This window comes from Epinephelus lanceolatus, chromosome 24 (genome assembly GCF_041903045.1).
Source record: "Epinephelus lanceolatus isolate andai-2023 chromosome 24, ASM4190304v1, whole genome shotgun sequence".
Classification (NCBI taxonomy): Eukaryota; Metazoa; Chordata; class Actinopteri; order Perciformes; family Serranidae; genus Epinephelus; species Epinephelus lanceolatus.
In genome coordinates, this window is record NC_135757.1 from 1,574,144 (window position 1) to 1,601,150 (window position 27,007).

The 27,007-nt window shown below is 41.8% G+C and overlaps 1 protein-coding gene and 1 pseudogene across 5 annotated transcripts; both read right to left on the reverse strand.

Moving 5' to 3' along the window:
• Nucleotides 1–580: 580 nt before the first annotated feature.
• Nucleotides 581–26,797, reverse strand: LOC144461888 (NACHT, LRR and PYD domains-containing protein 3-like). Of its 4 annotated transcripts, XM_078165706.1 has the most exons (13): nt 26,640–26,797; nt 22,658–22,772; nt 22,387–22,545; nt 21,539–21,634; nt 20,533–20,611; nt 20,161–20,389; nt 18,195–19,998; nt 17,936–18,109; nt 15,587–15,760; nt 14,749–14,922; nt 13,972–14,145; nt 13,643–13,689; nt 582–1,532 (listed from the first exon to the last, which is right to left on the reverse strand). In XM_078165706.1, exons 2-13 carry the CDS (start codon nt 22,744–22,746, stop codon nt 895–897), a joined length of 3,837 nt encoding a protein of 1,278 aa, XP_078021832.1. In that variant the 5' UTR covers nt 22,747–22,772; nt 26,640–26,797; the 3' UTR covers nt 582–894. The 4 variants fall into 4 exon arrangements, with proteins under 4 accessions (XP_078021833.1, XP_078021832.1, XP_078021834.1 ...); XM_078165707.1 differs by lacking the exon at nt 21,539–21,634 and having other exon boundaries at nt 581–1,532; XM_078165708.1 differs by lacking the exon at nt 15,587–15,760.
• On the reverse strand, nt 10,406–13,626 carry LOC144461893 (P2X purinoceptor 7-like; annotated as a pseudogene). The gene is made up of 4 exons (XR_013490476.1): nt 12,278–13,626; nt 11,390–11,459; nt 11,144–11,298; nt 10,406–10,929 (listed from the first exon to the last, which is right to left on the reverse strand). The product of XR_013490476.1 is annotated as a P2X purinoceptor 7-like (transcript).
• Nucleotides 26,798–27,007: the final 210 nt, after the last annotated feature.

Here is a 27,007-nt window from a genome sequence, read left to right on the forward strand (position 1 = left end):
TAGGGTGACATAAAACACTGGAGTACATCTTCTTTGCAAAGTGTCTATCTTAGATTAACCAAATCATATCAAATGTGTAAGTTGTTTTGAGACACATACCTGGCCCAGGTGTGACTCCTGCTGCTGATGACCCTCCAAACAGGTCGGCAGCCCTGGAGACAGAAAGCTCCACAGCAGCAAAGAGCACCAAGCAGAGGAGCCGTCACAAAACACAAGAGAGACATAAAGACAGAGAAGACGCATTAGACAGAGAAAAGTCAAACTTAGAACTGAAATGAGTTTTAAACACATTTAACAAACCATCCATAATGATCATTTCTATATAAGTAACTGCATATATTATGTAATGAAAATGTGTGTATAAATGCTTTGTGTGTGTGTGTGTGTGTGTGTGTGTGTGTGTGTGTGTGTGTGTGTGTGTGTGTGCAGTGTGAAGGAGCTACAGCTCACATTTCATTGTGCTGTAAAACAACAAATAAATGAAGCTGGTCACCTTGTTTTATCAGACTCAGTAGAAAAAGTAGAGTCAGTCTGAAGTTTGTAAAGTTTGACATCAGTGAGACACAACAAACAATGATGAGTCAGCAGTATAAAGTCTTTATTCACACACAGTCAGGGACAATGTGTTCAGAAGTTCAGTGTCATAAACAATGATTGATTTGATCATCCATCATTTACATGTTGCCTTTACAGATACGTCGGGGCTGCAGACAGCAAACATGGACACAGAGAGAGACAGAGAGGGGTGGGACATAAAGCAAAGGTCCCCCACCAGAATCTAACCAGGGACACATGGTGGGACAGAACTAACATCAGCTGTGTGACATCCTGTACACACTCAACTGATGTGTTCAGCAGTGAGAAGGTTTCTCTAACAGGAGGAGACTCTCACTCCTACAGAGAACACAGAGACACTGAGGAACCATAACACCAGAGCCTAAGCCCAGGATAAAGAGGTTCAGTGAATGTGGTGTTGAAGGTGTGGAGGTGGATCAGTGTGTCAGAGGAGACTCTGAAGAAGGACAGAGTGCCAGCAGGACAGTCCACATACACTGCTACCCTACCAGAGGAGGAGGAGGAGGAGGAGGAGGAGGAGGAGGAGGAGGAGGAGGAGGAGGAGGAAGAGGAGGAGGAGGAAGAGGAGGAGGAGGAGGAGGAGGAGGAGGAAGAGGAGGAAGAGGAGGAGGAGAGCTGTGTTCTTCTGTCATTGTGCCAGACAGAGTAACGACCATCATCAGAGCAGAACAGACTCCAGGACTGATGATTCATTCCAAACACACAGTCCATACTGTCTCCTCTCCTGCTGATTCCTCTGTAACTCACTGATATATAAACCCGTCCTCTCCACTCGACCTCCCAGTAACAGCGACCAGTCAGACCAGTTCTACACAGCAGCTGAGGCCACCAGTCAAATCTGTCTGGATGATCAGGGTATGACTGAACCTCCTTCACACATTTCACCTTCCTGTTGTTGTCAGACAGTTTGAGGCGTCTGTTTACTGTGTTTGTGTCGATGGTGAGTTCACAGGAATCTGATGGAGAGAAGAAGACACAATACAGCTGCAGTTATTCATCTATCATCTGTTCATTGATCACTTCCTCCAGGAGGTTGCCATCACAACACTGAACTCAAATTCATCCAATCACCACAACTTTACCACAAATGTGACTTTTTAAACACACACACACACACACACACAGTGCATTCACTGCGTACTTGATACGTGTACATTACCTCTGCAACCATCACCGTGTGCTTGTTACACGTGTAATGTGCGTGCAATGCCTGCACACGCCTAGACGTGTGGTTATTAGACGTGCGTGCGTTGACACGTCATGTGATCACAGAAGTGTCCTACGCTGGCTGTCTTCGCCCCCCCCCTCCCGGCCGTGAATGCAATAATAGACAGCCAGCGTAGGTGGAGAAGTTCCGGGGGTAGCGTGGAGGTTAGTTAAGGATTGGGGAATTAGGAGGGTCCTCCCGCTTTCCAGTTTTGTGTGTGCGGGCATGTGTCATGCTGTCAGCCGCTTGGTGTTCCAGCTAGGGGCGAAAATCCCATTTCATAGTTTGGGGGGACAATAAACAGTAACATTTTAATAATAATTCCGGGGGGGGGGGGGGGGAGACAAGGAAAAAAAGTTGTAGCCTGTCTTTTATACAGCATCTTTTACCGCAATTTGACGCTTTAATCTTCTCTCTGTCTCCCCGTGCGCAGTAGTGTGAATATTTATGCTATTAAGTAAACAGAGAAAACATGTCTGTCATTGTTTAATAGCAGCAAAACAATAAGGCTTCATTCATCAAAGACAGAAACTCGATCCCTCCTTCTCTCCCTCTTTTTTCTCTGGCTCAGGTGTGTGGAATGGATCCTTCATCTCTGGCTGGCTGCAGGAGCAAACTGGTTTTGTTTTTTCGTTGTTGTTTTTTTTACCAGCAGTGAGATCAAAACTTTAAAAAATGTTTGAAAGAAAAGTAACCAAAGAAAGACTTTAAACATTTATCTCAGCACTGCAAGTTATTGATAACCAGAGATATTATCAGCCTGGGCCTGGAGCTTGTTGTAACAGTAAATGGGATGTGTTGTAACTTGTGTAAGTTATTGTGTATTGTGTAGTAATTTTTGTTGGGAGGGGCAGGGGAAGCACGCACCCTTATCAATGATTAAGGATTTGATTTGAAGTTATTTTATAATAACATGCAGTTATAAGAGAACTAGAATGTTTTGTTAAGAAAATGAAACTTTGATAATTAAATCAAGCCATTTAAGGAACAATATAACCCTGTCTGCACGGACAAACGGGCCACATGATGGGGTCAAAGGCATCATGTGCATAATTAATCACAAAACAAGCAAATACTTCATCTTAATGACATATAACACTCATTATGCTTCAGCTGAATCCTCTAAGCAAATGACCATGTTGAAATGAAATTAGTTTATCACGTTAAATGTCCGCAATTGTATGAAATTGCTCCAATGCGTTGATCAATCTTTGTGCATAATCACACAGCCTGATATGCCCTGCAAACACAGTGGGACTATTTTCTGAAAGCACAGAGCAAAGAAATGTCTTTTTTCTCTCCCCTGGTCTGCTGTCAGCAGCAGCGGGGATTTCAGCGCCACGGACAGCGCACGTACAAAGACCTGACAAGCGTCTCCTTTAAATGTGTTTGCTGCTAGAGAAATTATACATAATAAATAAAGACAGTGACATATTTTCAATAAAAAACAACGAGTTGAACATTCATTTCAAGCATTTGTAGTACTACGAAATTCAGAATTGAGAGCGGGCGGCAGTGTTTGATGCAGGAAACTCGATATGGACTTGAAAATCAATTTCGGAACAGAGGGCTGTCCCCTGTTGGAACATTGTGCATGCACAGCCCTTCACCACCTGGATCCTAAAATAAACACCTGTTTTATGACATAATCATGTTTCCGTGTTGCGCCATTCAAATAACAAGAATTGTGGTTTAATACTCTTAATTATAACAGCCAGCTTATTGAAAAATGTCGGGTTTAAATCGGGCTCTGGCCCATAATTACACCCCCTGCACCCCTAGTTCCGACGTCTATGCCCGCGATGCGCGATGTGGGCAGCCGGGTCCAGCCACAGCTGCTACTGCTGCCAAGTACTAACGGCTGCTAGCCCCGCCAGTTGGAAAGAGTGTGGGATATTCCACTACTAGGAATGGAAGGGGGGACTAAATCTTTTAAGATTTAAGGATGTCTGAAAAGCTGTTTCCATAAACAGTCAAATTCACAAAAGGGCAAAATGCGAAAAAAATGTTTATGAAAACACAACTATTGATTAAAAACATACAGATGGAGGTTTGCAGCATTTAGGATCCAATTCAATAATAGGCTATATATTCACAATTAGGCTGTTGTAGCCTATATATTATCTTAGTTAAATATTTTTAAACCAAAGCCAGACATCGAGGGTGGTCAGTAGCTCTGATTTGTGAGGATAAAATAAAGATTAAAAAAAATCATGCATGTGTATATGCAGGCGTATGTCTGCAGAGACTTGACCAATTTATTCATTCCACTCTTGCGAAGCACACACACACACACACACACACACACACACACCTGCCTGCACGTGTAAACTATGGAGACGGACTGTTTGCCAAAGTAATTTGACGTGTTCAGGTGTTAATGATGTGTACATCCACTGTGTGTGTGAGATTCACACGCACACGCAGGTGTGGTGTGTATGTGGCGTTTGTAACGCACTGTGCACGCGTACTGATAAGACGTGTGAGCGCGTCATGTGAGTGGAGCGAACAACGCCTGCGCGTCATGTAGCGGGCGTGTGTGTAACACTCGTGTCTCCATAGTAACCCTATGTAAAATGTAGACGTGCGCTCACGCGGTTTGATTAGATTTGATGTGTCCTAAGTAGGCGCAAGTGACGCGTTGTAGTGTGGTTGGGTGAAACGTTTGACCCCTCACACACACACACACACACACAGGCCACTGAGGCACCAGGTGAGGAAAAACCACCTATGGGGAGCTCATCCACACTGAGAGGCGCCACAGCCGACGGCCACAGAGACCACCCCGACCCAGATAGACCGGGGTGGACTCCACACATGGTGCAGAGCCCCCCAGTCCTCCGGGCCTGAGGGATCTCCAGGACGACGTCCCCGCGGGCAGACCGGACACACCTCCCAGTGTGGAGGCCCCCCATGAGGAAACACTGGAGCTAACAACTAAAAGACTAGAAGACAATAGGGTAGGATAAAAACAGCTATGAGATAGAATAATGATAACATGCATAAGGATTTAAACCTACATCATTAAGAACATTAGACATTAATAAATAAATAAAATATAATAAAAGAAGAGTAGAAGAAATCAGTTAAAAGCCAAATTAAAAAGGTGAGTCTTGAGCCTCCTTTTAAAAACATCAACAGTCTCTGCAGTCCTGATGCTCTCTGGCAGGCTGTTCCATAAGTGAGGGCCATAATGGCTGAATGCAGCCTCCCCGTGGGTTTGAGTTCTAACTCTTGGAATGATTAAAAGGCCGGTGCCGGAGGACCTCAGGGTCCGCCAGGGTTGATATGATAAAAGCAGGTCAGATAAATAAGATGGCCCAAGACCGTTAAGACATTTAAAAACTAATAAAAGAACATTAAAATCCATCCTGAAACACACGGGGAGCCAATGCAGCCATTTTAAAACTGCTGTAATGTGCGCCCGCCCTCTGGTCCTCGTCAGCACTCGTGTGGCTGAGTTTTGGAGTAGCTGCAGGTTAGAGATGGTCTTTTTGGGAAGACCAGAGAGCAGGGCATTACAATAGTCTAAACAACAAGAGATAAAAGCATGCGTCAGCACCTCCGTGTTAGCCTGAGAGAGAAACGGGCGGACTCTGGCTATATTCTTAAGATGATAAAAACCTGTCTTTGTTACATTTTTGATGTGTGGAATAAAACTAAGCTCAGAGTCAAAAATGACGCCCAGGTTCTTCACACATTGTGAAGGTTTAAAATCTTGTAGTTTTGCTAAAAGTTTCTCTCTCTTGCCTTCAGGACCAAAAACTAAGACCTGTGTTTTGTCCTGGTTGAGCTGCAGGAAATTCACTGCCATCTATGACTTGATATCTAAAATACAGTTAAAAAGGGCATCAATTGGCCCTGTGTCATCAGGAGACACGGCCATGTACAGCTGTGTGTCATCTGCTCAACTGTGTGTGGTTATTAAAGAAGTATTTCACTGCTGGAAAGATGGTCTTCTCATAAAACTGGGCTGTCTGCAGTAGAAAGACACAAACACTTTTAAACTTGGTGCTACATGACCAGAGAGAACAGAGGAAAAGGACTGTGGGATTTGCTTTTGCTCAAAAGAAAGAAAACCTACAACTACCAGAATGCACTGCACTGCATTTGACCAATAAACACTCCCACTGGTGGGTGATGTGATGTTAGCTTGTCTGTTTTGGCACATGATGGTCGCCAGCCATGGAGCTTTATTTCTGTCTTTAATCAACAACAGTGTTGACCAATGAAATGATCTCTGCCTTGTTCTTGGCTTGTTCTTCACATTTGCAGAACAAGAATACATCCACTGATGACATGTTGGGCTCCTTACATCAACACTGTTGCTAGGCAACTACCAACAAAGAGGACACTCCATGTTTCCTGTTGCTGTGTTGGCCTGCTCTATCAGAATAAAGGTTTGACATGTTGTAAATACAGTAAACACTTACAGGTATCATATCTGCATATCTACAGTTAAATCAGTCACATTGCAGACATTAAACACCAACTTTCCAGTTCAACAACGAGCAATCTGTTGCTGATAAAACTGAAGAAATCCTTCAGTTGTGTGATATTATCCCAGTTTATTCCAGTCTCAGTTAATGTTACAGCGTGATCACTGTTGACTGAGATACACATTTAGCTGCTCATCATTTCTCTGGGTTTGACTGCCCTGTTATAATATATATGTCCTTCAGTAAAGGGGACATATTATGGAAAATTCACTTTTTGAAGCCATTTATATGTATTTGGGGGTACCTCATTGTTTTGGAGTCGGCTGAAATGAAATGCCTGTGATTAAATGGTCAAATCAGGATAGTGATATACTATTACGTAATAGTATATCAACATTTGCATATCCAGCCCCCGTCTGAGGTTTCCCCACCCACTCTGAAGACTGAAATGTTTGTGACGATCACCATCTTGAATTTCCCTATGCGGAGCAGGATTCTCAGTACACAATGGCTAGCGGTAAAACGTACCACTGCTCGGTTGTGGGATGTACAGACCCACATATTTCACTACATAGGCTCCCAGCTTCAGAGGAACAACGGTCTGTGTGGATTAATTTCATTTTTGATGGTAATGTCCCAGTGAATGTCAGAAAAAGCCTATACATATGTGCTAACCACTTCACATCGGATAGCTTCTCAAACTTCGGGCAGTTCACTAAAGGACTTGCATCTCGACTGAAACTAAATCCTGACGCAATACCAACTATACGTCAACAAAGTACAGACGACGGAAATGTGAGTATATTTTTTTATTTATTATTATAATGCAGTGTATTTCTTTTGCACATTACTGCTAAACAATGCTAAACTAGCAGGGAACAGTGTTTGTATATTCGTTATTGTTCAATAAACGTGCATTTTATCCCAACAACGAATATACAAACCCCCGGAAACCTTCATAACATCTGTGGCTATGAGGTGAGTACATTACATGTTTTATTTGAACATTTATGGCGACGTAAATCTATAAAGACCCGTAGGTGCTAGCGACAAAAAGGGGGGTCGTTTTCGGCTACCTGCATAGGTGCTAGGTATGTGAAAGTTAACAGCAAGCTAGCTACTCGTATAATTGTATGATATTGCAATCGATAATAGCAATATTGTCCACAGTAATCGCAATTGCACACATTTCCTAAAATGTGCAGCCCTATTGTGAAGCAGGCGCAGCATGAAAAAAATAGGATATTTATCCTGCTAATGAACTCAAAGTTGTAGCTCCATATGTTGACTAGCTGCAGCTGACAGCAGCACTAGAGACATGAGGTGAGGAATCTGAAGTGTGTATAATTATAATAAAAGGAGCTCACAATGCTGCTCATTCAAGAAGGACACAAGTGTTGCTGGCCTTTTTTCATGTTTATGTTTTAAAAAAAATCACATGAAAACACATAATTTTTGTTCTCTGACTTTAGGCAAGCACATGTGGACAGTCACAGGCTGTTGTCCATCATGTGGCCTGCCAGACAGACCCACCACCAAAGAGATGCACAGTTGCCACACAGCTGTCTCTCAAGACTCTGATGCCACACTTCAGAAGTACAGGTTGGTTGACCTACACTGATTCATTTGTATTTCTAGTATATTTATGTATTTAAATACTATCTCCCCTTGCAGCTTGTTTAGACGTGTTGTCTTATTATGTATCAACAGGCACACAGACAACAGTGTCATGCACTGATGTTGGTGTTGGCACTTCAACAGTGCCCTTTACATCGGAAGAACCATTCTTCCACTCCACACCAATCAGGAGGCCATGTAAGAGACCATGTTTAGAAGTGGAGGATGACGATCCTTTAGCAGGCAGCTCCACTTCACAAATTGTTGAGCCACATGATTCCACCTATGATCCTGAGGACTCGGTCACAGTGCTCAGTGAGACACTAGAAGACACGTGAGTTAACTTCTGTCATACAGACATTTTTATCAATGCATTTTAATTTATTTTCTACCTTTACTTCCGGCTCTTTTAAATTTCTTTGTCTTGTCAATATTTCTTTTTCTAATAGAATGGAATCTTCTAGCCCGCCACACAAGACACCTACATATATAGTGTACGAGAATTGCCTTCTACAGCTCTTCAAGGTGTGCCCTGTGTGTCAGCGGGTATCAGATGTGCAGAAAAGAAGGATGGGCACATTCCTGTCTGTATCACAGCAGTGTCCACATTGTGAATTCTCCAGAAAATGGGATAGCCAGCCAATTATTGGAAGCACCCCTGCTGGAAACCTTCAAATTTAAGCTGCTGTGTATACTGCTGGTGCATCGTTTTTCAAACTACAAAAGGTCATTAAAATACCTAAATGACCAAAACATGTGTTTTCTTTAAGTCTTGCACAAATTTAGACACACCTCCAGGGCACTGGTAAATACTGAGGGGCGGGGGGCACTTAGTTGACTATCCTTTGCCTTTTCTCTACAGATCTTCCATGCAATGAATTTGAAAAACTACACAGGATGGCATATTGGAGCAGCTCAGTCAACAGCAGAATGTCATCCTCGGTGGTGACTTGAGAGCTGACTCACCAGGTACAAAATAGACTACCATGATAGTGGGTTTTAATTTATTGTTAAGAGAGAAATGTGAAATAATTTGAAAATTACATATTCATATGTTATTATTCTTATTTCTTTTTGAGGGCATTCTGCCAAATTTGGCAGTTACACAATGATGGACCTCCGGACCGACACTATTGTTGATCGACAGCTGGTATAGGTGCATAAGAACATATCAGCTGTTAGCTTTTAAACAAAGAGTTTTTCAATTTTTTACAGTAAAATTTATGACATGGTTAACTTTGTTATTTCCTTTTTAGAGCAATGAAGTCGGAGGAAGCTATCACATGGAAAAAGAGGGTCTAAAGAGAAGCCTTACACTCTTGGAGTCTCGCAACGTGACTCAAATACAAAAATTCTTGAGGGAGGCCAACATCACACATTACTATGATGTCTGGCACCTGGAAAAAGGTATTTATATTCCAGGGCTTTCATGGTAACTTAAACACGGAAATTTCAGCTTATGAAAATTCTGTACCCATTTCAAAAGTCTGTTGGTTGGTGATAAGCGTGTAATATAGTATTTCAATAGTTCTCACATTAGAGTACTTTTAATTATTACTAATACCGAAGTTTTGATTGAGTTTAGCAATTACTAGTGTTGGACTTACTAGAGTAAACCCCCAATTTTTTTGACTGAAAATTCTACATCTTAACCTAAAACACATTAAAAGTGTATATCTTGGAAAAGATATTTTAACACAGAATTATTATAATTGTTTATTATATGACTATGCTTATATGTTTATTATAATTTTGTCTTATTAGGACTGCCCAAAAAGCTGGTGAAGATCTCCCAAAACAAGGAGTATGAGAAACTGCGGAAGTGGCTTCGCGGCATTAAAAACCACATCTACTGGACAGCCGCTACATCTTCCTCAGGACCAGAGAGGGTGGCAAAGTGGACATTTATACTAAATCACGTTAGAGACATCCACACCCATGAAGACCCTCTTTATCCCCAGTGTCTGCACCCAAGCCGTATCTCCAGAGACAAGGGAAAGTGGTTGAAAGAAGGTGAGTTCTTCTAACATGCTCTGGACATGTAAAGATTGTCATTAATAAACTACTTATCTGCTTTTTGGATTTATTCTATGTCACTTATCTGTGTTTTACCTTGATTTTGTAGTTAAAAAAAATCCCTTTTCCTTTTTTCAGGAACACCTGCATTCCATAAATTGGAGAAAGTGTTGACGAACAAAAGGGTCCTGAAAGATGTGGAGAAGCTCAGCCCTCACTTCCAGACCTCGTCGCTGGAGTCTTTCAACAGTGTGATTTTGCGGTTTGCACCCAAGAATGTGGTCTTCCCTTTCATTGGAATGTTGTGCAGGTGATTAAGCCATCACTGTACCTATGTGTTCAGTATCAATATGTGTACTCTCCATAACATTTTAACCACTATCTTTTCTTTGGTCACAAGACTCTACCTGGCTGTCCTGCACTTCAATGAGAATGCTGGTCGACCCCAAGCAACATCTTCGGATGGTGAGCCACTGTTTCGAGTGAGTTTTCCCAAGTCCAAGAAGGGCGAGTGCACAGCAAAACCAGTGAAAGCAGAGCCAACATTCGGTAAGTTCCATAAAACTTTATTTAAATGACAAATTTAAAAAGTACCAAACAAACAACACAAAATCGTGAAAAATAAAATAAATTACTCTTTACACATTCAAAAAAACAATCAAAACACACACTTTACTAATATTGCACGGGTTTGGTTTATGCAGTGACTTCTTCATATGAATTTTTATTTATTTTCATTTTTTGAATTGCAGTTTACGTGGATAAAGTGATGGACCTCATCTTTGAGGAGGTTTTCCAGGACCCTGCCCCATACACTGAAGAGATGCAGCAAATACCTGTCCCCCAGGACCTCTGTGCCGGATTTGACCGACCTGACAAGCTGGAAGTCATCACAGGCTACGTCTCGCGGTTCAATTGAGGGCTGGTCTGAAACCCACATAGCGTCCTTCTTCATCTGGAAATTCTTGCCATGTCCTCAGCACCACGCAGGCAGGCAGCACCACTCGGACTCTGCGGCCCAAAAATCCCCAACACCAGCTGACAAAGCTCCTGTACGCCAAATATCTGTAACGGCTGTAGACAGGTTATTATTTTTAAATGTTTGTCACAATAAAAAGGATATACAAACTGTTGTGTATTGTTTCAGTGTTTGATATTCAAGTTTCTCAAGTAAAATATACTAAACATTATTGTTAGTATTGTAAGATACAGTATATGGAGTATTTTGATGTACTTTTCACACTTAGTGTTTTGTGTTACATTAGAGTAAATATGCCAAAGAACTCACTGCTCTATTCCCCTCAGACGTATGGGTCCGTAATCGGCTCTATAAAGGTTGAACACATTCTGCAGTGAGAACACATTCAAACACACAGGCTTGAGTCCGGGATGATTCACCATACATGATGGTGGTTCTGGGAGTTGATGGAGTCTTCTTATAACCTAGTAAATTTTGTAGTGAGTTACAGTATCCAGTTACAGAGGATGACATAAATGATCATTTCCATGTAAGAATTTCCAGTCTTCTCACTACCTTTGGTATTTCAAGGCAGCACACGTTTTCTTCGACTGTAGGCATTGTTCTGCAATTGCCACAGGAACACCTGTAAAAGTTATAGGTGAAAACAATGTTAAAAAATGTTTAATGGAATTTGTTTTATTAGTAATAAGAGAATGCAGTAGTAATGGGAATAACGGGAATAACTTATGATTGCAGTCATTATTTTCTACATAAAGTTTATGTTTTATTAACTGAACAACTAACAATACTTCTGGTAGGGAATTTCTGAATTGAATTTCCTTTATTGTCATCATACTTGGAGCATGACGAAATTGCAGCAGCATCCACAGTACAGTGCATGATCAAGTTAAAAAAATAGATAAAATCTGTACAAAATTAAAAAGTAGAAAAAAGAATAGCATAGTAATAAGTAATAAAGGAGTTAAATAAAAAGAGTACACAGTAATATACATGATACACATCCAAAAGTGCAAGTCCGGTAGTGCAAGGTAAGTAAGCAGATAATGCATAGTGTCCATGATGTAAACCGTTGTTGCCAGTGTAAACAGTTCAGTTTAACAGGTGATAAAAGCAGCAGTGATTAGAGTGAGGAGTTTAGGGTTCTGCATGGCTTATTGACTAAAACTTGATTTAATAAGCACTATCTAACAAAATTTTTACATATATAATTTATATAAAAACAAATAAAAGTTGTTTTATTAGTAATAAGAGAATGCAGTAGTAATGGGAATAACTTATGATTGTAGTCATTGTTTTCTACATAAAGTTTACGTTTTATTAACTGAACAACTAACAATACTTCTGGAAGGGAATTTCTGCATGGCTTATTAACTAAAACTTGATTTAATAAGTGCTATCTAAAAATAAATAAAAGTTGGAGTAAGGAACATAACTACTTACCATTGAGAAACATCCTGGTTCATCCTGCTCTCTCTCCTCTAAAAAATTCTTCCTCTGCATCAGGGTCGGACTCTGGGTCAAACATGTAACCTGAGAGTTGCTGTCCAGTCACCATTTTTCCTCACGCTACCCAGGTTGCTAAGTGATACTGAAGCCGTACTCGCATGGAGGAAGTGGCAGGCGGGTCAAAGCATTACCGGTGGGTGACGCACCAGGGAGGGGCGGCGTCACATACAACTCATTGCATTTTTAAAGCTACAGGCACTTAACAGCCTGTTATGAATGAAGGCTGAAAAGAGGGTTTTTGAGGGAAGCGAAAATACAGGATCAGAGTGGAGTTTGACCAAGAAACTTCACAGACATGTCCTACTGGTGTGTAAGACTTATTTTTTATTCTTGAAAAAGGCGTATAATATGTCTCCTTTAAGGCTTCATAAGCATTAATTCATGGCTTCATCAACTGTTAATAACTGCTTTACTAATACTTCATTCCTGTTCTTTAATTAAGAGGTTTGTGAAACAATCTTATCTTAATAACAGACAGGAACAAAAATCCACAGACGTCTGGTAACAAACGATCTCGTATTAAAGTGAAACACTTCACTAAAATATGTTTCTGAAAACATTTGAGGTGAGAAATAGGCAACACAGTCACTGAATCTTGGTTCATATTTGATCAGCACTGATTAGATTTAACAGTTTATCTGAGTTTGACGGGGGGGCGGATCAGTGAGTGAGCTCATGAAAATGTTGAAGCACAATCTGTAGTTGGAGCAACAGCCTGAGAGCCAGAGAATAAAGATGTGAGCTGAGAGATGAGCAGGGAGATCTGGGCGCTGGTCAGATGGAGGGAAGTTTACCACAGTTCACTGACACAAACTACCCACATTGTTATGATACAAAACTGGTTGGAAATCAGCTGAATATCCCTTTAACGGGTTTAATGACAGACTGGAGACGTTTTGGTGTCAGTGTGAGCTCATTAGGACAGTTTAACGGCTCGGTGTCAGATGTTACTCACTGCTGCTGTGTTAGCTCGTGCTAACTGAGCAGAGACAGCAGGAGGAGAGCGACTCACTGAGACGGTCCTTCAAAGCTGCGTCCAATGGCAGCAACAGCTGTCAGCCCCCACCCTTCCCCCCACCATCAAAAACAAATCCTAATTCAGTCAGATACACTGAATGCTCATAACAACAGGCTCCTAATCCAAGACAGTATCACAACTAGTTTGTAAGATTCACTTGCCCCCCGCAATTTCATCGTATAAAAACACCTCAAAGTTGCAACATGCAGTACAGTTTGTTAGAAAAGCTGACACAGTTTGAAGATGCTTTGTTTTCATGAATCAATTAAAAACACACTTACACTTCCTCACACCTGGTCTCAACCATCGGACTCCACCAGGCTCCACCCTGAAAGAAGGAGGGGGGTCAGAGCAGCACTTCCTCTTTCAGCATGCACACATGGACATTACATCACTCTCATACACATATTGTTATACAATGATAAAGGAACAGTCCACAAGGTTGATAACACACTTGAATGTAGCGTCTGAGTTCCTTTAACATGCAGAGATCTGTCCAAACTGCATCAGTTATTACCAACAGGCAATTATCATTTTTGTTCCTGGAGATGTTCTCCTTGGAGACCTCCTACACAAATATCTCCTTTTTATGTTCCACCAGTGTTCATACCTGAGAGTGTCCAGTCTCCAGTGTGGATCCTTCAGTCCAGCAGACAGCAGCGTCACTCCTGAGTCTCCTGGATGATTGTAGCTCAGGTCCAGCTCTCTCAGATGGGAGGGGTTGGAGCTCAGAGCTGAGGCCAGAGAAACACAGCCTTCCTCTGTGATCAGACAGCCTGACAGACTGCAAACACACAAAACAACACACATGGCAGATCATCTGAGGGTCCTGCTGTGTCACTCAAACACAAGAAGAAACTGTCTCCAGATCAATAACTGATCAATACAGTGACTGAATCAGAGAGTTGAAGGACCATGTCCGTGAGCTGCTCTCCTAATGCTCTCTCTGCCAAGTAAGCACAAGCTAACACAGCAGCAGACATTATAACATGGTGACATTTATACAGCGCTTCTATCCAAAGTGCTTTACACAGTGTTTACTGCTTATTCACACACTGACACAGTGATGGCAGAGGAGGTGGGGATGGAACCACCAACCCTGTTATCAGTGGACGACCCGCTCTACCTCCTGAACCACAGCCGCCCCGGTCCAGATTATAATTTACAATAAATCTTTCAAATCATCTGTGTTATTTAATAATTCAAAAACAAAAGGAAATGATAAAAGACTTTGTGGAAAAACATTTTCTGAGTCTAGAAACTACTGATGAAGTTTAGTTAAAGGTCCTTTGACAGATCATATCAGCAGACACAACATAGGTTAGCTGTTTATCCACTGATGTAAATCAGATTTAAAAAGCTCTTTAATGGGTTAATGAATCCTGACCTGAGAGTTTCCAGAGTACAGTGTGGACTCTGCAGTCCAACAGAAAGAAGCTTCACTCCTGAATCCTGCAGGTTGTTGTTACTCAGGTCCAGGTGTCTCAGACTGGAGGACTGGGAGCTGAGAACTGAGGACAGAGCTTCACAGCTTCTCTTTGAGAGGTTACAGCCACTCAGTCTGGAGAGGAAATAATGAATAACAAGACAAATGATATTTGTGTTAAAACATTGAGTTTAGACTCTCAGTGACACAGCATAAAGTCTCTTCTCAGCACAAGTTAAAATTCCTGCAGTGTTACTATGATGCAGAATAGCTACCGCTCCACCCGGCTCAGTCTTGGCAACGTGCTGAAAACAACAATGAGTCCAGATTGGTAGAAAAGGATTTCCACACACTTACATCTCTGCAGTATTTTACTGGAAACGTGGAAGACGTGACAGCTACTCATGACTAAATCAAGAAGAAACAGTAATCAAAGACACACACACACACACATACACACACACACACACACAGTTTCTTACTCTCAGCCAGCATTTATATTTTGTGACGTACAACATGAGAATCTGAATAAGAACAAAACACATTGGAAACATTTAAAGATTTGATGTACAGTCATAAAATCCTGTCATGAGAGGAGCTGTTTAAATTAAATTGAGTTGAAACTTTAGAGAGATGTTTCAATTCATTTTGAAAAAAAAAATAATAATAATGATAATGAACAAGACAAATGACATTGGTTTTAATATTTTGAGTGTGGACTTTACATTTACAATAAATGAATGTCATATTTTAGAGAAATATCTCAAATACCTTGAAACAAATTATAACTTGACCACACCTGACAGTTTCCAGAGGACAGAGTGTACTTCTCAGTCCAGCAGACAGCAGCGTCACTCCTGAGTCTCCTGGATGATTGTAGCTCAGGTCCAGCTCTCTCAGATGGGAGGGGTTGGAGCTCAGAGCTGAGGTCAGAGAAGCACAGCCTTCCTCTGTGATCAGACAGCCTGACAGACTGCAAACACACAAAACAACACACATGGCAGATCATCTGAGGGTCCTGCTGTGTCACTCAAACACAAGAAGAAACTGTCTCCAAATCAATAACTGATCAATACAATGACTGAATCAGAGAGTTAACTGTAACCATGTCATTGTGATCTGAATGTTAAAGAGTCTACAGTCATGCTAGCAGCTCTGTGAGGATGGACTTAGACACAGAGGTGCTTTGAGCTACATAATAATACCATAATGCTAACATGCTCACTATGCCTGCTGACAGGATCAAGTTTATTATTCATGTTTATCATGTTAAGCAGGATTTTTCTTTTTTGCTTGACTTCAAAGTAGTTGCTGCTGCAGTTTGAAGCTGTGCTGAAGGACCATGTCCGTGTGCTGCTCTCCTAATGCTCTCTCTGCCAAGTAAGCATGAGCTAACACAGCAGCAGTGGCTAACATCCCACACCCAGCTCCTAAACAATTCCAACAATCTCACACTGACTACAAAATAGCTTGAGTCTGTCATTAAACCAGAGCTTGAAGAACCCTCCTGTGAACACTTGGCTGTATGTTTGTTTATTGTTCAGGTACATTTTGCTCCAAACATTGTAACATGGTGACATTTATACAGCGCTTCTATCCAAAGTGCTTTATACAGTGTTTACTGCTTATTCACACACTGACACAGTGATGGCAGAGGAGGTGGGGATGGAACCACCAACCCTGTTATCAGTGGACGACCCGCTCTACCTCCTGAACCACAGCCGCCCCGGTCCAGATTATAATTTACAATAAATCTTTCAAATCATCTGTGTTGTTTAATAATTCAAAAACAAAGAAAATGATGAAAAAATATTTGTGTTCCATAAAATACTAATGAGATTTAGTTAAACAGTCCCTCCAGAAAAACGCAATTATGCAATCGCATAATTCAACGCATAATCAGCCAAAGTCCGCATTTTTTCAAAGACGCCGCACTTTTGCCGCATAAATCGGCGATTTCCGCGTAAAATGCGCGAAATATGCGGGGCTTGCATGATTTCATAATCCTCGCATTTTCATTGCAAGAGGGGTTTTCCTTGTGAATGCTCTCTGTAATGTACAAACAACTGTTGTGTCTCTCTGAGGCTTGCTGTGCACATCACGTAATAAGACAGAGGTCGCACTAGGCAGAGTTGGTGTGATGTTTCTTCTCCTCCTGTGGGGAGGAGGGAAGAAACCTTCCAGTGAAATAACTCTCGATCTAAAAGAGCTGGTTATGATTTTAGGCATGAATGTGGATTCGGCCTCGGAGTAGCTGCGCTCCCGTCATCTCTGATAACGAGACAAGATGGGGAGACTAAAAGCGCACATAAATCACTCACTCTCTTACAAAGTCAGGGCTAAGAGAAGTGCTGTCTTTAATGACAGTAGTTTGAGAGAGATTTGTGACAGAGGCTCGAAGGGAGGTTCTCCCAAAGCACGTAACACCAGGGGTAAATCCCACTGCGGTGCCAAAGAGCACGTGACAGGTCTCTGTCGCCTGACTCTTTTCAAAAAGCGCTGAACCAGTGGGTGCACAAAAATGGATCTCTCTCCATAGCCTTCATGACATAATATATATATATATTATTTATTTATTTTTACATAAGTTGTAGCATATTCTAGCTGCAGAACTTGTTTGACTCAGCAATGTTTTGTAAGTTTGAGCCATGTGTTTATTAAGGTCTGAAATAAAACAAGATGAGAACTTAAATATTCTCTGCACTTTCTGTGATGTAGTATGCTTGCTTATCATAGGAAGTAATTAGAAATTACTACATTAAGGTAGTAGCCTAGTGACAACAGGGTGTTGGAGGAATCACTTTTTTCCTATTTTTCATCAAACCGCAATTTTTGCAAATTCCTGCAATTGTTGCAAATTCCCGCAATTTTTGCAAGTTCCCGCAATTTTTGCAAGTTCCTGCAATTTCATCGCATGAAATTGCATGAATATCCCGCATGTTCCATTGCATTTTTTAAGAAAATGTGCCGCATAATCAAGGATTTTTACCAGCAACAATCAAAAAAAACCTCTGCATTTTTCTGGAAGGACTGGTTAAAGGTCCTTTGACAGATCATATCAACAGACACAACACAGGTTAGCTGTTTATCCACTGATGTAAATCACACTGTAAAAGGTGTTGAATTTCATGCCAGGTTGAATCCTGACCTGAGAGTTTCCAGAGTACAGTGTGGACTCTGCAGTCCAACAGAAAGAAGCTTCACTCCTGAATCCTGCAGGTTGTTGTTACTCAGGTCCAGGTGTCTCAGACTGGAGGACTGGGAGCTGAGAACTGAGGACAGAGCTTCACAGCTTCTCTCTGACAGGTTACAGCCACTCAGTCTGGAGAGGAAATAATGAACAGAATTGAATCAATCAACAGCACATTTAAAGCACCATGAAATTAACAGAATTTCTACACACTTACAGAGCTTTGTTGGAGGCTTTGAGCACTGGCAGCAGCCTCAGAAGAGCCTCCTCTGAAGCAGAGTATTTCTTCAGGTCAAACACGTCCAGATCTTCTTCTGATGACAGTAAGATGAAGACCAGAGCTGACCACTGAGCAGGAGACAGTTTATCTGTGGAGAGACGTCCTGAACTCAGGGACTGTTGGATCTCCTTCACTAGAGAACGATCATTCAGTTCATTCAGACAGTGGAACAGGTTGATGCTTCTCTCAGCAGACAGATCCTCGTTGATCTTCTTCTTGATGTACTGGACTGTTTTCCAATTGGTTTTTGAGCTACTTCCTGTCTGTGTCAGCAGACCTCGTAGGTGTTTCTGATTGGTCTGCAGTGAGAGACCCAGGAGGAAGCGGAGGAACAAGTCCAGGTGTCCATTTGGACTCTGTAAGGCCTTGTCCACAGCACTCTGGTGGAGATGTCTGAGTTTAGGTTTGTCTCTGAAGACTTTAGACCTTTGGGATGTTGTTTGTTGTTCTTCCATCAGATTGACTCCAGAGTTGATGAAGGTCAGATGGACATGAAGAGCAGCCAGAAACTCCTGAACACTCAGATGGACGAAGCAGAACACCTTGTCCTGGTACAGTCCTCTCTCCTCTTTAAAGATCTGTGTGAACACTCCTGAGTACACTGAGGCTGCTCTGATATCGATGCCACACTCTGTCAGGTCTGATTCATAGAAGATCAGGTTGCCTTTCTGCAGCTGATCAAAAGCCAGTTTTCCCAGAGACTCAATCATCTTCCTGCTCTCTGGACTCCAGTGATGATCTGTCTCAGCTCCTCCATCATACTTGATGTTCTTCACTTTGGTCTGAACCACCAGGAAGTGGATGTACATCTCAGTCAGGGTCTTGGGCAGCTCTCCTTCCTCTCTGGTCTTCATCACATCCTCCACAACTGTAGCAGTGATCCAGCAGAAGACTGGGATGTGGCACATGATGTGGAGGCTTCGTGATGTCTTGATGTGGGAGATGATTCTGCTGGCCTGCTCCTCATCTCTGAATCTCTTCCTGAAGTACTCCTCCTTCTGTGGGTCAGTGAACCCTCTGACCTCTGTCACCATGTCAACACAGTCAGGAGGGATCTGATTGGCTGCTGCAGGTCGTGTGGTTATCCAGAGGCGAGCAGAGGGAAGCAGTTTCCCCCTGATGAGGTTTGTCAGCAGCACATCCACTGAGGTGGACTCTGTAACATCAGTCAGGATCTCATTGTTGTGGAAGTCCAGAGGAAGTCGACACTCATCCAGACCGTCAAAGATGAACACAACCTGGAACTCTTCAAACCTGCAGATTCCTGCTTCTTTGGTTTCAGTAAAGAAGTGATGAACAAGTTCCACCAAGCTGTACTTTTTCTCTTTCAGCACATTCAGCTCTCTGAAAGTGAATGGAAATGTCAACTGTATGTCCTGGTTGGCTTTGTCTTCAGCCCAGTCCAGAGTGAACTTCTGTGTTAAGACTGTTTTCCCAATGCCAGCCACTCCCTTTGTCATCACTGTTCTGATTGGTTCATCTCTTCCAGGTGAGGCTTTAAAGATGTCTTCTTGTCTGATGGTTGTTTCTGGTCTGTGTGGTTTCCTGGATGCTGTGTCGATCTGTCTGACCTCATGTTCATCATTGACCTCTGCAGTCCCTCCTTCTGTGATGTAGAGCTCTGTGTAGATCTGATTCAGAAGGGTTGGGTTTCCTGCTTTAGCGATCCCCTCAAACACACACTGGAACTTCTCCTGCAGGTTAGATTTGAGTTTACGTCGACACACTGGAGCAAAAGTTCCTGAATAAACAAACAACAAATGATATGAGTGAGTGGATCCTACAGAAAATCAGAGAATTGAAACATTGAAGTGCGTCTGCAGAATTTGTAAATGTAAACTCCTCCCATGTTTCCTCCATTTCCTCTTTCCATCCTGTTCAGTCTTTATAGAAATCCTCTTACTGCTCTGCAGACAGTCAGCCAGCTCCTCCTGCTTCATTCTCCTCAGGAAGTGCAGTGTGATCTTCAGAAATGCCTCTCTGCTGCTCCTCCTCTGCTCTTCATCCTCACCCTCCAACACCTCCTCATCCTCCCTCTGACTCTCGAAGCATTCTGGGTAATCTGGACTCAGAACCTTCTGGATCTTCTTCAGCTCGTTCTTCACAAAAGTGAGGATGTTCTCCTCCAGCAGCTGGAACAGAATATTATATGAATGACACACTCAAACATCAGATCCATGTTGGACACACTGACAATCCACTGGTGTAAAAAGTGCAGCATGGAGATGATTGTGAACAGAATAGATGTCAAAGTAGTTGTTGTACATGTACAGACCATAAATATGGAGTCCAGGTGTGTTTGATGCTGCTGGGCAGACTGACCACTGGGAACCTCTGAGCTCTCCTGGTCCACTCTGTGGAGGAATCATCAACAATCAGCTCACATTATGTCTGTCCACGCAGAGACACTGTCCACACAGAGACACTGTCCACACAGAGACACTGTCCACACAGAGACAAACACTGTCCACACAGAGACAGACACTGTCCACACAGAGACACACACTGTCCACACAGAGACACTGTCCACACAGAGACAGACACTGTCCACACAGAGACAGACACTGTCCACACAGAGACACTGTCCACACAGAGACAGACACTGTCCACACAGAGACAAACACTGTCCACACAGAGACACTGTCCACACAGAGACAGACACTGTCCACACAGAGACAAACACTGTCCACACAGAGACACTGTCCACACAGAGACACTGTCCACACAGAGACAGACACTGTCCACACAGAGACAAACACTGTCCACACAGAGACACTGTCCACACAGAGACACTGTCCACACAGAGACACTGTCCACACAGAGACAAACACTGTCCACACAGAGACACTGTCCACACAGAGACACTGTCCACACAGAGACAGACACAAGGTCAATCATCATTCAGCTCATGTTTTATAAGAACACTGAATCAGATCATTCCCTCTGATAACCAAGTGTTGTTAGTACAGCTGATCCCACTGAGAATCCACCGTCTGGTCTGCGGCTCTCTGCAGCTTTTAGGTCATCGACTCCAGTTCAACCTCCTTCTCATCACATTGAAAATTCTCAGTGTCAGCACAGCAGAGATTGGGGAGTGATGATCCACTCCCTCCTCAGGGATCTTTGACTCTGAGTCTACAGTTACTGCTCAGTACTGCCAGGTAACAAACAGCCAACTTACTGCTTCTACAAAACAACCTCACACTCTGAGACAAAAGCTCTCACCTTCTCAGGTTTGTGACACAATAGTAGTTAAAACATCAATGTTATATTCAGCTTACTGTTGTCCAGCTTTAAATGTAATAGGTTCCAACATTGACCAGTCACTTTTGAAGGACACACAGCTGGGTGCAGGTGAGTCTGGTCTCTGATGGATCCTGAAGGACAAACAAACAAAGAGGATTTTTTTACCTTCCAGCCACAGTAGCTTCTGGAGAAACTACCAGCTATCAACAAGAAAAGTATTTCAATCAGTGAGTTCAGACTTGTTGTGCAAACACCTTCAGTACAAAAAGGATGAAATGAACTTTTCAGTCTTCAGTCACCAGCAGCAAGAAGTTTAATAAACTAAACAATAAAAGGTCTTCACACTGAATTACTGCAGTCTGTGTATCACTGGTTCATTTTCTGTAAAAGACTGAACAAAGTCAGGGCTAAACAAATCAACAGATGACGGACCAAACCACGGCTAGAAAAAGGTGAATATTGGGTCGAACCAGGACTAAAACTCAGCATATGAACTCTTGAGTAATGTCCAACATCATGTTTTGTGAGGTCACAGTGACCTTTGACCTCCAAATTCTAATCAGGTCATCTTTGAGTCCAAGTGGACGTTTGTGCCAAATCTGAAGAAATTCCCTGACAGTGTTTCTGTGATGTCATGTTCACGGGAATGAGACGTACAGACGGAAGGACAACCCAGAGACGTGATGTCTCCGGCCACAGCTGTTGACGGAGTGGAGGCATTAAAAACAGAGAATATTGGATCAAACACCAGAGAAGAAGAAGAAGAAGAAGAAGAAGAAGAAGAGCGATGCTAAAAATAAACATAGCGTTTAAAAAGAACTTCTCTGGATAAATAACAGTGAAAACATGAATCAGTAAAATTATAATGTTATTAAGAGCTCACCTCTCTGCAGCAGAGGGCTGATGGACTTTAAAATTAATGTATCGATCATTTGACATGTCGCTCTTTAAGGACACACAGCTGGGTTCAGGTCCAGGTTCAGGTCCAGGTCCAGGTCCAGGTCCAGGTCCAGGTCCAGCAGAGTCTGGTCTCTGATGGATCCTGATGGACACATGAATTCATTATGAACACAACACACACACACACAGAGAGGTTTGAGTGCTGAGCTGTGACATGGAGAAGAGTCATGGACAGTTAGAGATCCTCATCTCACCTCTGAGCTTTGGTCTGGCTGTCATGTTCCCCACACAGAGTGGTTTTAGAGGGAGGGACTCCCTCCTCTCTGTCCTCACACCGATTCATGCTGCTCAACTCACACACACTTTCATCTGGAGAGGAAACACACATCATTCATCTGCACATCAACTCAAATCCTCCTTTACATCATTTCTCCTGTCAAAAGATCAGCTGCTGTTATTTTCTCTTTCATATCAGTGTCAGCTGAATGCAGTCAGACAGCAGCTGCTCTACTTCTACTATCACTCCACCAGATGGAGTCATCCAGCTGCAGCCCAGCACACACACCATGCATGGAGCACCATTTACATTTGAATCCTCTGTCTCATTTCATTCTGTCACATCCACCCTTTTCAATGTGGAGATGAGACGCCTCAAGTGCTGAGAAAAACTCCATCATGATGTCAGTGACGTAAAACGCTGCGGCGACAAACTAACAGACATGTGGAAACATTCAAACTCTAACTAGAAGATTTCTCAAGTAATTCTGCCCGGGTGCCTGCTACTGCTGAAAGACATCATGAAATATAAAGTGTGATTTCATGAACACTGTGCTAGTAAAGTCCAAAGTCTTGTGAGCTGTTTAAACTTCAAATCATTTTTCTCTGTCAAAGTTTGTCCATTCGGTAAAGCTCCAAAGTGAAGTGGTTTGAGCTCTTTATTTTCTACAGGAAAATTGATCACAGTTTGTCATTTTCTTTAAAAACAGCTTGGAGAATCTCTGAGAAAAGTCATAGCAAATTATTTCTGATCATTTTGCACGCTTTGATGTATTTTTGTGAATGTCTTAGGAACGCTGTGGGCCAAGCAGTGAGCCCAATCATACAGCAGAAGATTGAGAATATTAAGAAATACGCCAGATGAATCATAAACAGTGTGCCCTCTGTTGCACAGCAGGACCCTAAATTATCAGAGAAATACTGGAGTTGTTTTCCAGCACATTAAGCTGATGTCAGTCTGATATTCAGAGCACAGCAGGTCAGCTGACATGATTCAGTGTGAAATTTACCTGCAAACATTTCAAACAATTCAACATATGAGAACATAAAGTTAAAGGGGAGACACTGCAGGTGAACATGTAGATATCACCATGAAACATCCCCAGATGATTACTTACCGTAAGGCAAGTTTGTTTTTGTTATTACAACTCTAACATTCTATGTTTAAATATGCAAATGATGCATCATCTAATCAAACATGCACTCATTTGCATACATTTCCAAAACAAAAATCTTTACATTGGATGAAGTCAGGTTTAAAAACGTTGTTTCATTTTGTTGTCACATTATAGTTAGATATTTATACAGAGTTACATTTGGATATCTCTTTTTATCACTCCATAAATCAGAAAATAAAAAAACAAACAAACAGTGTTTGGCCATATTTTTAGGAATAACAAGTTCTGTAAATCAGGCTGTGAATGATACATGAACAAACCCCTCGGTAAAAACCTTCAGGATGTAAAAAGGAATAACACTGGAAGCTTTGGTTTGTGTTAGTGACACTGAAGAAAAGCTTTATTACTCAGAATATGATCAAAACTCACGCTGAGAAAATGGCCTTTAAACATATGTATTGTTAAGTTTCAGACATGTTTTAGACCAATGATAAGACACTAGTGTCAAATGTTTGACTGATAGTAGCAGTAGTAGTTTATTCAATCGTATATGCGCATGTACAATCAGACACCCAAAGAACCACACACTAATAGACTGACAAAGAGTAGGCTGAAGCTATCAAGCTTATATATGCCGACCCTTCAAAGCTACTACAATTTCCGATGCTGCCAAAAACAAAATAGCAAACACAAAGCATGATTATATAAATAATCATTAACCCAACAAAACAAACAAACAAAAAATATTCTAGATTAGATTCTCCCCAGTACAAAATATGTTAGTGTCGTCAGCAAAAACAACTAAATTTAATATACTAGAAACTTAACATATGTCATTAATATATAATATGAATAATTTTGGTCCCAATACTGATCCCTGTGGCACTCCACAGATTATATCTAGACATGTTGACCTGTGCTCACCTATTTGTACAAACTGTTGTCTGTTTTCAATGTAGCTTTTGACCCAACTAAGCCCCGCCCCTCTGATACCATACCGTTCCATTTTGTTAAGAGGATGTCATGATCAATCGTGTCAAAAGCTTTCTTCAGATCCACAAAACTCCAATTGCATAGTGCTTATTTTCTATTGAATTAGTTAGTTCCTCCAATACTTCCATCAGTGCCATTGAAGTAGATCTGTTGGTTCTAAAGCCGTATTGGCTGTCTATGAGTAACTGATGCTTTTCAATAAACGTCCTCCGCCTCATACACACTAGTCCAATCCTGGGATATTAGTTCACTTCTAAGTGCCTTTATAGTATCTTCTGTTCTTACTGTTTTATATATTGTTATGTTAATATCTTTGTTCCTGCGACAGTCACATTCATAAATCACACAAACCGGCAAATGGTCACTTATGTCATTCATTAGTAATCCACTCACCATATTATTTTCCAAATGATTAGTAAATATCTTATCAGTAAGGGTAGCAGAATGGGAAGTTATTCTACTAGGCTTAGTTATAACCGGATATAGACTCATGCTATACATAGCAGATGTAAAGTCATCAGTTGATGAGTTCTTATTAGGATTTAATAGATTTATATTGTAATCACCACAAATGAATGTGACCTTTTGCTCGGTTCTTGCAAACAAACCCTCCAATATTTCTCTAACTGTATCAACACTGGAGCTGTGAGCTCTATAAACACAGCTGACAAGAATATTTTTCTGTCTTTCCATGTTGATTTCAACGCTAATACATTCACACACATCATCAATAGCCTTAGTCATGCTCTCTACAATCTTATATTTGAAGGTTTTATCTATATAGATAGCCGTCCCTCCTCCTGCTTTATTTCTTCTGTTCATGAATTTAAAGTCATACCCATCCAGCTCAAAATCTACCCCTTCTCTGCGCTCAGCCAGGTTTCTGAAATTGCAACTACACGAAAAGGTGTTTTGAACTGACTTAAATAATCTTTAATGTTATGAAAGTTAGCGTAAAGACTTCTACTGTTGAAGTGGATGATTGATATGCCATTGTCTACTTTTATCTGTTTTAAATTGATCTTCACTATAGTAACAGCACTTATTGTTAACATTCTTAAAAAAGTTACTCTCAGGATCAATGTCTAAATCCTGATCCTGCATATAGGAAACTGAGAGACCCGATTTCTCCCTTCCACCCTGATGACATCACTCACATATCTATACCCACACACACACACACACACACACACACACACACACACACGCCCAACCATGATAACCAACACCACCCTCTGCAAGAAACTTTCTGCTCATACCCATAAAGCAAAACACAACAAATAATAATAATAAGCACACACCCCCAAAACAAGACAGGACAAACAAAGACAAAGTAAATAAATAGGTATATGTCCATTCACAAAATAACCAGATAATAAAAGGAAAAAATAAGTAACTGTCCACATGCAGGCTACCAGTCCCATTACTATGCATGCGAAGGAAGGAATATCACACTTTGTCCTGTGAACGCAGCATGAGGGCCTTGAATGCAGCGTGATGACGTCTCTAGCAGCTGTTGGAGCAGCGCCAGCTTGTGACGCAGTTCAACATTTACGGTGTGTGCTGACAAACAACCGGTTGAGTCCCTGCTAAGCTCCTTCCTGCTGTCTCCACATCAGTCCTGTAGTATAAATCTACTGACGGAACATTCACCGACACTACCTGCTGCTCTCAGCCGCCTTAAGAGGCTCAGACAGCGGCAGAGCAGCGGCTCGTCTCCGCCTCCTCCACAGACTCTCTGTTAGACAAGTCACACTCGTGTTAGATTAAAGTCCTGCTGTCTCTAGACCAACTAAACTAACGGCAGCCTGTGTGAACGAGTCAAAGGCTTTTAAACGGCTTATATTACCTTCAGCTGGAGGTGCAGGTGGAGGAAACAAGCTGCGTCACCACCATCCTTCAAAGTGAAAGTAAAGTTTACACAGGAAGGAAACAGTTGGAGAGGCGCGGGACTGTTAGACACGAGTCATATCCGTTAACAGTTTGTCTGCCAGCTTCAGTTAGCTGAAAACTAATCTGTAAAGGTTTGAAGAAGAACAACAAACACTGACATAGTTTACAGGTCCCACTGTTTATCCTGTTGGACACTTAATGTGTTTATACATGGACTCACACAGCCTGAGGACTTTTCTCTGAGCTCATCTCTGTGTTTGATTGGAGCACATTTGTCCACATTCAAGTCACTAAATGTCTTTTTCCTCTGATTATTACAGTGTC